We start from the raw sequence: 12456 nt of genomic DNA on the forward strand, positions 1-12456 counted from the left end.
CAGCAAAGTTTCAGAATACAAAAATCACTGCACAAAAATTAGTAGCATTTCTATACATCAATCATGTCTAAGCTGAGAGCCAAATCAAGAATGCAGTCCCATTCACAACAGCCACAAAAATAATAAAATACCTAGGAATACAGCTAACCAGGGAGGTAAATGATCTCTACAATGAGAATTACAAAACACTGCTGAAAGAAATCAGATATGACACAAACAAATAGAAAAGCATTCCATGCTCATGGATAGAAGAGTCAATATTACTAAAATTACCATACTGCCCAAAGCTATTTACATATTCAATGCTATTCCTATCAAACTATTCATGACATTTTTTCACAGAATAAGAAAAAAAATTCTAAAATTCCTTTGGAATAAGAAAAGAGCCTGAATAGCCAAAGCAATCCTAAGCAAAAGAACAAACCTGGAGGCATCACACTACCCAACTTCAAATATACTACAAGGCAACAGTAACAAAAACAGCATGGTACTGATACAAAAACAGATACACAAACTAATGAAACCCTTCTTTATTTCTTGGTTATGGAACCCAAAACACCTATAACTATCTGATCTTCGACAAAGCCAACAACAACAAGCAATGGGAAAATGATTGCCTATTCAAAAAATGGTGCTGGGATAACTGGCTAGCCATATGCAAAAGATTGAAAATGGACTCTTACTTTTTACCATATATAAAAACTAAAGATGGATTAAATTCTTAAAAGTAAAATCTAAAACTATAAAGACCGTAGAAGAAAACCTAGGAAATACCATTCCACACATAAGCCCAGGAAAAGACTTCATGACAAAGACTCGAAAAACATGTGCAACAAAAACACTGACAACTGGGCCTAATTAAACTAAAGAGCTTCTGCACAGCAAAACAAACTATCAACAGAATAAACAGACAACCCATAGAACAGGATAAAATATTTGCAAACTATGTATCTGACAAAGGTCTAATATTCAGAATCTATAAGGAACTCCAATCAACAAGTAAAAAACAACCCCATTAAAAAATGGGCAAGGATATGAACAGACACTTCTCAAAAGAAGACATACAAGCAGCCAACAAACATATGAAACATGCTCAATATAACTAATCAGTAGAGAAATGCAAATCAAAACCACAATGAGACAGCATCTCATACCAGTCAGAATTGCTGTTATTACAAAGTCAAAAAATAACACATGCTGGTGACATTGCAGAAAAAATGGAATCCTTATATACTGCTGGTAGGAATGTAATTCTTATATACTGCTGGTGGAAAGCAGTCTGGAGATTTCTCAAAGAACTGAAAATAGAACTACCATTCAATCCAACAACTCCATTACTGGGTATATGCCTGAAGATATAAATTATTCTACCACATGCACATGTCTTTACACATGCACACATGTTTATCACAACACTATTTACAATAACAAAGACACGAAATCAAGCTAGATGCCCATCAATGGTGAACTGGATAAAGAAAATATGGTACAGATATACTACAGAATACTAAGCAGCTATTTTAAAAAAAAATGAGAACATGGCCTTTGCAGCAACAAAAGATGGAACTGAAGGCCATCATCTAAGTAAATTAATACAGGAACAGAAAACCAAACACCGCATGTTCTCACTTACAAGTGGAAGCTAAACATTCAGCACACATGGACACAGAAGAGAACAGTAGACACTGGGGCCTATTTGAGGGTAGAGGGTGAGAGGAGGGTGAGGACTGGAAAACTAACTACCAAATATTACACTGATTACCTGGGTGACAAAATTATCTGTACATCAACTCCTGTGACACACAATTTTCCCGTGTAACGAACCTGCACATGTACCCTTTGAACCTAAAATGAAAGTTGTGAAGAAAAAAAAGAAAATGGCCCCAAAAGACTTGCTCAATACAGTGCTGCCACAAACTTCTATTTGGTTTAAAAAAAAAAAAATCTGCAAAGTGCCACAAAGTACAACAAAACAAGGTAAGCCTGTACATAAATGAATAAATATTAGCAATTAAATCCAATGAGATATAAAAAGGATAATGCATATCACAACAAAGTAAAGTTTATTTTAGGCATACAAAAGTTGTTGAACATTCTGAAATCAATCTGTGTGAACTCTTGGGCCTAGAGGACAACAGTGGCCACCAAATTTCAGATGTCTCCACATAACCTCTAAGAAACAAACAAAGGCCGGGCGCAGTGGCTCAAGCCTGTAATCCCAGCACTTTGGGAGGCCGAGGCGGGTGGATCACGAGGTCAGGAGATCGAGACTATCCTGGCTAACATGGTGAAACCCCGTCTCTACTAAAAATACAAAAAACTAGCCGGGCGTGGTGGCGGGCGCCTGTAGTCTCAGCTACTTGGGAGGCTGAGGCGGGAGAATGGCGTGAACCCTGGAGGCGGAGCTTGCAGTGAGCCGAGATCACGCCACTGCACTCCAGCCTGGGAGACACAGCGAGACTCCGTCTCAAAAAAAAAAAAAAAAGAAACAAACAAAAAACCAAGAGTGCAAATAAATCCACATATGACTCATATTTTCAGCACCACTAGGAAACAAAGATACCATGACCTTTGGATTATCTGTAAATAGAAAAACAAACCAAATTACAATAGCACTCCCAGGGCCCCCCATTACAGGCCAATGGATGTGGTGACCAGAGAAAGAAAAGCTTAAGAGATTCCTTGGTGGGTGGGGGAAGGAAGGAAAAATATATATATACACACATATATATATATAGAGAGAGAGAGAGAGCGAGAGAGAGAGAGCGCAAATTGAACTTAAACCAACACAGGTTGGCATTTGATAGTTAAAAAACAGGCTTTGGCCGGGCGTGGTGGCTCACGCCTGTAATCCTGGCACTTTGGGAGGCCAAGGTGGGCAGATCACCTGAGGTCAGGAGTTCGAGACCAGCCTGACCAACATGGAGAAACCCCGTTTCTACTAAAAATACAAAATTAGCCAGGCGGGGTGGCGCATGCCTGTAATCTCAGCTACCTGGGAGGCTAAGGCAGGAGAATCCCTTGAACCTGGGAGGCGGAGGTTGTGGTGAGCCGAGATTGTGCCATTGCCTGGCAACAAGAGTGAAACTCCATTTCAAAAAAATAAACATATAAATAAAATTTAAAAATAAAAAACAGGCTTTATAGACTTGAAAGTGAAGAAAATAAAAAGTGAGAGCCTTGGTAAAGCCTTCCTACTGGGGAAAATCAGATATATAGAAAATGAGTGATACCTCTTCAAGATGTGGCAGTAAAAGGCCAAAGGGAAAGAAGAAAATGAGAGAAAGGTCAGGATCCTACAGAAATAAAAGAGAAACAAGACCCCGACCCATTCCCCATCATCATCATCCATAATGGAAATTGCAGAGAAGAGGGTGGAAACAACAGAAAGCAGGTTCTCAAAACTGGAACCCTGCCCTTGTAAGGAATGGGAATAGAAAAAAGCAGACCTGAGCCAGGTGCCATGGCTCACACTGAAGTCCTGGCTTTTTGGGAGGCTGAGGCAGGAGGATTGCTAGAGGCCAGGAGTTCAAGATGGTCTGCACAACATAGCAAGACTCCTTCTCCAAAATATTTTTTAAAAGAAAAAGCAGACCTCTTCCACTCAACACCGTTAAAGATCAGAATAATAATTACCTTTGAAGAGGGGAGATGAGGAAGCTTCTAGGGTGCTGGTCAAATTCTGCTCCTTGATCTGGATGCCAGTCACATGGGAGTGTCACGTGTGTGAAAATACATTCAGCTATATGGTTACGATATTTACTTTTCTGTATATATACTATACTTTCGTTAAAAGTTTTTAAAAAACAGATATCATGCCTGTTCTCTAGAGAATTATCATCTAAGAAACATACAAGAGAATACACATGAACAACCAAAACAATCATTTTTGTTTTTTAAGGCCAGGGGAGAAAGGATAATAAACGGCACTGTTGGGCCATGACAGATAAGCAGAAGATAACATTTCAATGTGTTTTGTTTGTTTCTGCATAACATCCCTTCCTCGTTTTGATCCACTCCTTCCACATTCCATGGTTATGCTGTTCAGTTCATGCAGTTCATCAGGGATAGCTCTGTCCACCTTCCCAGGGACGACCAAATAACCTATGCCTAATCAGGTTACAAAGACAGAGGTGAAAGCTATGTGATGCATGCCAGGCCAATCCTCCCTGGGGCTTTCACTGGAGCTATGAGGGAAAATACCCTCTTCCTCCAGGATCCTGAGGACAAAGTCTTTGTAAACCTGGAGCTAGTCGGGGGTTATCTTTCATGCCATGAAGACAAAATCAAACAAGAGAAAGGGGATAGCAAGTACAGGGTGGCAACGGAGACAGGCAAATAAAAAGACAGACCTGTTGGCATTTCTTGAACACCTGAATTGAACTATATGTAATCATTCATGTGGAATAAAACACTCTTTTTCAGATGGACTAAAACAATGTTTTCTATATGCGCCTCTTTGAGTTGGTTAGGTTTTTGCTACCTGGAGCTGAAAATCTAGTCTTAACACAAAACCTGAAAGAGAATTACCTGAGTATAGGCTAATTTAAAAAGCAACTCTTTTCATTTGTGAATATCGAGAACACAGAATCTAAAGTCTTCTCTCTGAACCTATGAAATAGTTCCTTCTGAGTTCACTGCATTAGTAACTGCTTTCTCCTATTGGCAGACACTTCCTGGATCAATTGAAGAAAGGAAAAAACAGAATGCTGATGAGGAGGGAAGACAGAAGACTAAGTGGCATATTTAAATCATTTCAAATCTCTATTTTTAAAAATCTTAATTAGACTGATTTAAAATGCTTCCTTCTAGCCAGTTTCAAAACAGTTAAGATCTGAAAAATTCTCAACTAAGGCAAATTATTAAACCATAGTGAAAAGTACACATTTTATTTTAAAACAGAAAAGGCTGCAGAAAATTTTCATGACATTCAGGTCACAGGTTACAACTGAAGGAAAAACTAAAATAAAATAAGAAATATTCTGTATTTGTTTAATACTCCTCCCTATTGAAAAATAAGATCTCTAACTTCCAGATGGAGACGGATAGAAGGCTCATACCTCAATAAGCAGTCCCTCTTTTCCAACTATATTACAATGATAAACAAAATACATAAGAGATACCAAAAGGCACAACTGGGTTCAAACTTAAGATAAAAATCTCTGTGGCAAGTGGGATTTATCCTAGGAATTCCAGAGTGGTTCAATATAAGAAAATCAATGTAATATACCACATTAACAGAACAAAGAAGAAAAAAAGCATGTGATTGTTTCAAGTGGTGTAGAAAAAGCATTTGTCAGAATCCAACACCCTTGCAAGAGAACATACAGAAAACTAGGAATAGAATAGAACTTCTTCAACATGATAAAGGGCGTCTATGAAAAACCAACAACTAACATCATATTCCATGGTAAGACTGAAATCTTTCCCCCTAAGATATCAGGAACAAGACAAGAATGTCTGCTTTCCCAATGTTCTTGTACATTGTACTGGAAGTTCTAGCCAGAGCATTAGGTGAGAAACAGAAATAAAAGCCATGCAAATTGAAAAGGAAGAAGGAAAACTACCTCTATTCTCAGAATATAATCTTATACAGTTGCCCTTCAGTATCCACAGGGGATTGGTTCTAGGATCCCCTAAATACCAAAATTATATGACTTGCTTCCCTTTATGAAACCTAAACTTACTACCTTTTTCATATATCCATCTATTTCCAAAGCCAAAAACTTTATCCTTTGGGTTTCTAAATATTTGAATAACTCTTATTCATGGAATAAATCAATGGTCCAAGCTCCACATAAGGTCATGGTGTTTGAAATACATCTGGACATCCCTGACAGCCTAGCACACATCTACCCAAGAATAAACTATAAAAAAATGGTTTGGTACTGCTTATTATACCATTTACCAGAATGAAAATGTTTGCATCTCTTATCTGAGTACTAATATTAAAAATAGTCTCTCTGGTCAAAAATACCAATAAAATCTTCAAAGAAAAACTGGATATCAACAATATCCAGAAATATATTATGAAATTTCACTCATAATGTATGCAAGAGAAGAGAAGAGGAGGGGAAAGGAGGTAAAAGGGAAGGAGAGGGGAAGGGAGAAAATGAGAAAAGAAGAAAAGAAAAAGAGTGAGAAAGGCAGGGGGAAATAATGGGGCATTTTTTAAGTGGGGCATTAACATCAAGTTAAGTGAAAAGCAACAGGTATGACTACGGCAGCAAATCTACCAGATATTTTCAACAAGATATACAATACAAAATCATGGGTCATCTTAGCATGCTATTAACAGAAACATCTCTTCTTGAAGGGCCACTGCTCAATTTTCTTTTATATTTTTAGAAAATAACCATTTTATATTCCCTATTACAGGGCCAGGTACATATAAGAAATAAATACTTGTTGAACGATCAACTAGACGAATAGATGGCTGAGTGAAAACAAACAAATCGATAGAAAGAAAAATGACAAATACTCAAAATAAGAAAGTTTTCAAATATTCGACAATGGAGAGGATTTCCCACTTCTCCATTTTAAAATGCTAACCTAATTAGGGGGAACATGTGAGAGGTAGTACAGCACAATACGAAGAAGACACGATTAAGGCTCACAAAAGGCCTAGATTAAAATTGTAGCTCAACTTTTACTGGCTTGTGTCCTTGAGCAAATTGCTTAATTTATGTAAGTCTTAGTTCTCTCCACCTATAAAACAGGGATCACAACATTTACCTTACAAAGACATCAAACCAGTACTTTTGGCACCTGGAACAAACTACACAAAACCAGCTCTCAAATCAACTCTGTAATTCATAATGTAGCCCACAGATGGGTGTTACTAACAATGCTCGCCATCTGGTAGCTTCCTGTTTTAAATAATTATTCTTGCTAACTAGGTGCCAAGCTTTTAGAATCATTATATTAAATGTTTGCACCCTCTAAATGTTGGTGTCCTTAGACAAAGTCCAGTATGGCCAGTCATAGTTCAACTTACAGGATTCTTTTGAAGATTAAAAATAATGTAAGAAAAATACCTTGTACAGTGACAGGCATGTAATAAATTACTTAAACATTTTATTAATACCTTTATGTAATCCATTTGTCACTTTATATTATCACAACAACTCCAATAAGCCCACACACAGATTAATCATATCAGCCACTTTCAGTAATATATAAACAAGATGGACAGGAAAGTGTGATATATATTGCAACATCCTTTTCAAAAATTCAAGTTGAGGCCGGGCGCGGTGGCTCAAGCCTGTAATCCCAGCACTTTGGGAGGCCGAGATGGGCGGATCACGAGGTCAGGAGATCGAGACCATCCTGGCTAACACGGTGAAACCCCGTCTCTACTAAAAACTACAAAAAAAAAAAAAAATTAGCCGGGCGAGGTGGCGGGCGCCTGTAGTCCCAGCTACTCAGGAGGCTGAGGCAGGAGAATGGCGTGAACCCGGGTGGCGGAGCTTGCAGTGAGCTGAGATCCGGCCACTGCACTCCAGCCCGGGTGACAGAGCGAGACTCTGTCTCAAAAAAAAAAAAAAAAAAAAAAAAAATTCAAGTTGATTCCTTCAACTCTGACTTTTGGATTTTCTGTCTTAAATCCAGAAAGACCTGAGAATTTAGAAGAGTAGACAGTACCTTCATTCCAAGAACCATTTCTAAAAGGCAGTAAGTGAAGTGTCAGGTTCAAAGAGAATTCAAAGTTACCACTATCAGGGTATACTTATTCTCTGCCGGATGGGCAAAGAGAGCTGTTGCTATTGTGTTTTGCATGTGGTCTCAGCTGTGCAAATACCAGTTAAATAAGAAAAACATCAAGCCATCTTTATCAGACCTACTAACAACCCAGATAAACTTCTTTAGGATGAATAGTTTAGTAACAAAATAACAAAATTTGCCAACCCACAAGAATCTTTGTATAAAGCACTACTTAGCTCTGAAAGATTATTTTCTCTGAATTATCAGATATCCAGAAATACTTTTTTTATTATAAGGCATGCCAATCCATGCCAATAAAGGTCACAAGAACAAATGTTATGAAGAGTTCAATTTAAACGATTCATAGGTTTTACTGGCTATAGAGATATTTAACTAATAGTTTTGTCACCCTAGAGCAAACTTCACCCAAGGAAACATCTCTTCTGAGCATAAAGGTCAAATCAAGCTCACAACTAGAGCCCCCAGTTTCCCCAGAAATTGAAGGATAATGTCCATATGTCTGTCAGATGGTGACTAGTATGCTAGTACAGAATCCATGGACTGGAAGCACTGTCCTGACCTTATATTTGACACAGGGTCAAATGTGTAACCAAGAGGACTGAAACAAAGGTTCTTTTATATACCGGTTAAAAATTAGATTTCTATGATTGTGGTTCCCATAGTTTGTCTGAATAAAAATTGATCACATTATGAATAAACAATAAAAGACTAAAATCAATTTAGTCAGTTATTAACTTCTGGAATTGTGACACATTAACAACAGAAACCAATCCAGAGCAGGAATGGATATTGTGGTTTCAAAAAGACAAACATGCATTAAATAGGAGATATATGTTTAAATGGTAATGCTCCTTACGATAGCAGTCTAGTAGGTTTGGTATCAAGTTCTAGTGGAGAAATAATTCACCACCATAATCAGCAAAGTAACTAACCAAATGACACATTATTTGTTATTTTCTGACATGCATCTATAATTCTCATTCTGAAGCACAGATTTCTATTTTTCTGGTGCCATCAAGTGGTAACATTATGAAATGTTCTAAGATTAAATGCAAATAACTTAGAAAAATGTCACACTGACCACACTGATGTGTTTTATTTGTCAATTAAACACCAGTGATGTTTTAGCACATAATTATCTGAAAAGAAATGGAAAAATGTCAGAGTGGAATTTTTTATAACTCATACCGATTTTAAACTCCCAACCTAAAATAAGAGTTAAGGCAAAGAATAAAAATGAATAATCTTTAAGACCAGAATGCTCCACTAGCAAACAAAAAAACCAACAGATGGCCGGGTGCAATGGCTCACGCCTGTAATCCCAGCACCGTGGGAGGCCGAGGCAGGCAGATCACCTAAGGTCAGTAGTTCAAGACCAGCCTGGCAAACAAAGTGAAACCCCGTCTCTACTAAAAATAGAAAAATTAGTCGGGCATGGTGGCACACACACGTAGTCCCAGCTACTAGGGAGGCTGAGGCAGGAGAATCACTTGAACCCCAGAAGCAGAGGCTGCAGCGAGCTGAGATCACACCACTGCCCTGCCCTCCCGCCTGGGTGACAGAATGAAACTGTATCTCAAAAAAAAAAAACAAAAACCTAACATTATAAAACCATTTGAAAAATAAAATTAGGATGAAAATGATCTTTCCATCAAAGCAGGAAAACAAGTAACTTCAAAATTAGATTATCAATTAGAAACCTTAAAAGTGATAGCTATTATATAATCATATCAAGATGACAAAATTAATGAGAAATGAATTTAGAATCAATTATTTGAAACTGTGTTAACAGGTTCCAAATAGTTATATCAGCAACTTCAGTAAGACAATAACTAGTGAAAAAAGAAACAAGACTCCAGCTCCTCTTATTGCTATACACACAAAACATTAATAGCTGTTTGATCCTCGGGCCCACCAAAATTAAGTAGCAATTGTGAAATCTGAATTCCCAGTAGAAGATGGCAAATTGAACACATTTCTTTAGCTATTCTCCCTCCAGAAACTCTACTAACACGGCAGTCAAAAAAATTATTTAAGACAAAACCCCATAAGGACAAAGAAACTGAGAAGGTAACAGCGACAAAATTTTAGAATATAAAAGCTGCCATGGGAATATAATTTAAAAAAAAAAAAAAAAAAGGTAGATGGATGAGAGGTTACTGAAAGAAAATCAAGAGAGTTGCCTGATTTACATGGCATGGTAAAACTCTCCAAAAATTCAGGAATTGTTGGCATCAGGAAGTGGGCGTGAAACCTAAAAATAAGAGAAATGGTCAAAATCCTGGTTAAGAAGCAGCTAGGACCCTCCATAAACAGGCAGGTACACCATTTTATAAAACTGAAAGTTTATACTCCAGAAATTACAAAAGGCTTCTGGACTACAGGATACTAGGCATAATGAGAAGTACTGTAGTTAAAAAATGTTAGCAATACAGGAGACTGATAATCTGAATGGTACTGACAAATCCAAGACCACAGAACAATGAAAATGATGATTTTCTGTAAATGAAACCACTGGAAAAATGTCAGTATCAATCTTTGAATACTGCATCTAAAAAGTCATGTAACTAAACGCAGAATGCTTCATTCTGCTTCTATAAGGAAAAATTTAAGGGTTAAAACAATAGCTAATACTTCAAAAAAGTAAGTTCTATATATGGATGTTCAGTTACATTCAGCTCTACATGTCCCACATCACCTCCATTAATTAAATGAGAATTTACTACAATTACAGAGAACAGAATAGTAGGCAAACCCAAGAATCTTTTATGCTCTTAGTTTAAAAATCCATTTCATTTTGTCTCTTCAGGTCATCAAGAATCTCTGTGAATTACTCCTGAGAGAGATGAAGGCCAGTAAAACACTGCCTTTTCAAGTCAGAAAAGAAAGATTATTATTCATACAAGAGACTTCGAGACATGTTGACTTTTTTTTTAAATCCTGTTTTTGTGGATTAATTGATTAAAAATAGAGGGTTAAGCACCTCCAATAATGTCTAACATCTCATGGAACTTAAAGTATATACCCATACATAGGTCTTTTAAGCTTCAGTAATTTCTCATTTTCAGTATTATTTCCATAAGACTAAACAGAAGATATATGTACGTAATTTTTTCCCATGTACCAACAAAAGAGCATGCCAAAACATATTAATATACATAAAATCATACCTTGAACACCTTCTAGGAGTAAATCAACTCCCTTCCTATAAAAATCAGAAGCAGCTTCATAGTCATCTTCTTCTTCCTTTTTTAAAGCCAGCTTTATTAATTCTCCTGCTTTCTCCAAATAATCTCTCTTGCCAAGCCTGGGTTTTAAACTGCCAGGAAAGAGGCTACGACTTTCCCGTTCTTCTTCTGTTTTGCTCTGTTCACTGTCAGAAGCAACAGCCCCTAGTGCTGAAGAATCCGAAGAAAGATTGAGACCAAAAGTTCTAATGGGAGAATTTTGATTGGAAGCCATTCCATCATCTAATTCAGCAAGAGAATCCACATCAACAGTAAGAGATATCAGATCACTGTCACTGGAGAAGCCTAGAAATATGATCACAATAGTAAACAGATATTAAATTGAGAATCAGCCAAACGAATACAAATCATACTAATTATTCATTTTTCGTATTATCCAAGTCAATTTGGAAGGCTGTAATTTACTGATGGAAGTCAGTGTCTAGCAATTTGTTTCGGCTTAGTCCATTCACTTTACTGTCTCTCTGTAACTCTGGAAGACAACTTCTTGCCTTAATCATCAAACTAAAATTGAAGACAAATCTTTATCTAGTTTGGTTGTCAAAAAGAACCTTTACCACAAGATCCCGTAAGCTATTTACAGAAAACTGCTGCCTGTACACACAGTTGCTATAAATAATAGCATTTTGATAAAGGAAAAAGTACTTGAATCTCAGTGCTCTCTCTTTCTCTCTTTTTTTTTTTTTTTTTTTTTTTGAGGACAGCACCTTGCTATGTTGTTCAGCTGCACTCCAACTTCTGGGCTCAAGCAATCCTCCTACTTCAGTCACCTGAGTAGCTTAGATGGCATAAGCCACCAAGCCCAGCTCCAGCTCTTAAAACTCATTATGTGACCAATAGCAGGTTACTTGATAGTATTACTCATTATGTAAGACTTTAAATGAGGAATAGAGTGAATGCATATAAAGCATAATAGACTATCATTATATTATAACTTTTATAACAATTATATAAACAGGTTGAATATCCTTCATCTGAAATGCTCGGGACAGAAGTGTTTCAGAGTTCAGATTTTCAGATTAGAGATACTCAACCTGTAACTATATAACAACTATACAATGCATCCTCAGAAGTGTGCTTTTAGGTAGCCATCCATATCTGGAAAATGTATACTATTTAGCATTTCTTAAAGACTGAATTTTTAGACATTTTATCTTAACCTCTTCTATAAGCTTTTGGAAAGGTATTTTTCCACCTTAGTTTTCAGACAAAAAATAAGTAATAGGTGCTACTGAATTATTTAGCAGTGAAAATTCCTTCTCCTAGTTCATATAACTGACATCATGGTAAACGAGCATGATCTATAATACATATCAAACTTTCTGCTCTCAGGACTGCCTTTTATATTCTTCAAAATCATTGTGGACTCTACAAAGCTTTTGTTCATGTGAATTGTATCTGTGAATATTTATTAAATACCAATATTGATATTTAGAAAAGAAGTCTAGAAATGTTTAAAATAAAGCATTAAAGCCCCATTACA

At 36.8% G+C, this 12456-nt stretch overlaps 2 protein-coding genes across 17 annotated transcripts in view; one reads left to right on the top strand and one right to left on the bottom strand.

The window, feature by feature from the left end:
• SPATA45 (spermatogenesis associated 45) overlaps nucleotides 1-12456 on the top strand; it is an 800921-nt gene that overhangs the window by 503196 nt on the left and 285269 nt on the right. The gene's annotated exons all lie outside the window — the stretch shown is intronic.
• RPS6KC1 (ribosomal protein S6 kinase C1) overlaps nucleotides 1-12456 on the bottom strand; it is a 212977-nt gene that overhangs the window by 126495 nt on the left and 74026 nt on the right. For all 16 annotated transcript variants that reach the window (XR_007719871.1, XR_007719872.1, XM_050761602.1 and 13 more), the window contains one exon: nucleotides 10896-11258. Coding sequence is in view for 14 of the 16 variants with exons in the window: in XM_050761602.1 (XP_050617559.1) it covers nucleotides 10896-11258 (363 nt within the window). In the remaining 2 variants the exon portion in view is untranslated. The remainder of the gene's footprint in view (nucleotides 1-10895; nucleotides 11259-12456) is intronic.

This window comes from Macaca thibetana, chromosome 1, assembly GCF_024542745.1.
Source record: "Macaca thibetana thibetana isolate TM-01 chromosome 1, ASM2454274v1, whole genome shotgun sequence".
NCBI classification, from domain to species: Eukaryota; Metazoa; Chordata; class Mammalia; order Primates; family Cercopithecidae; genus Macaca; species Macaca thibetana.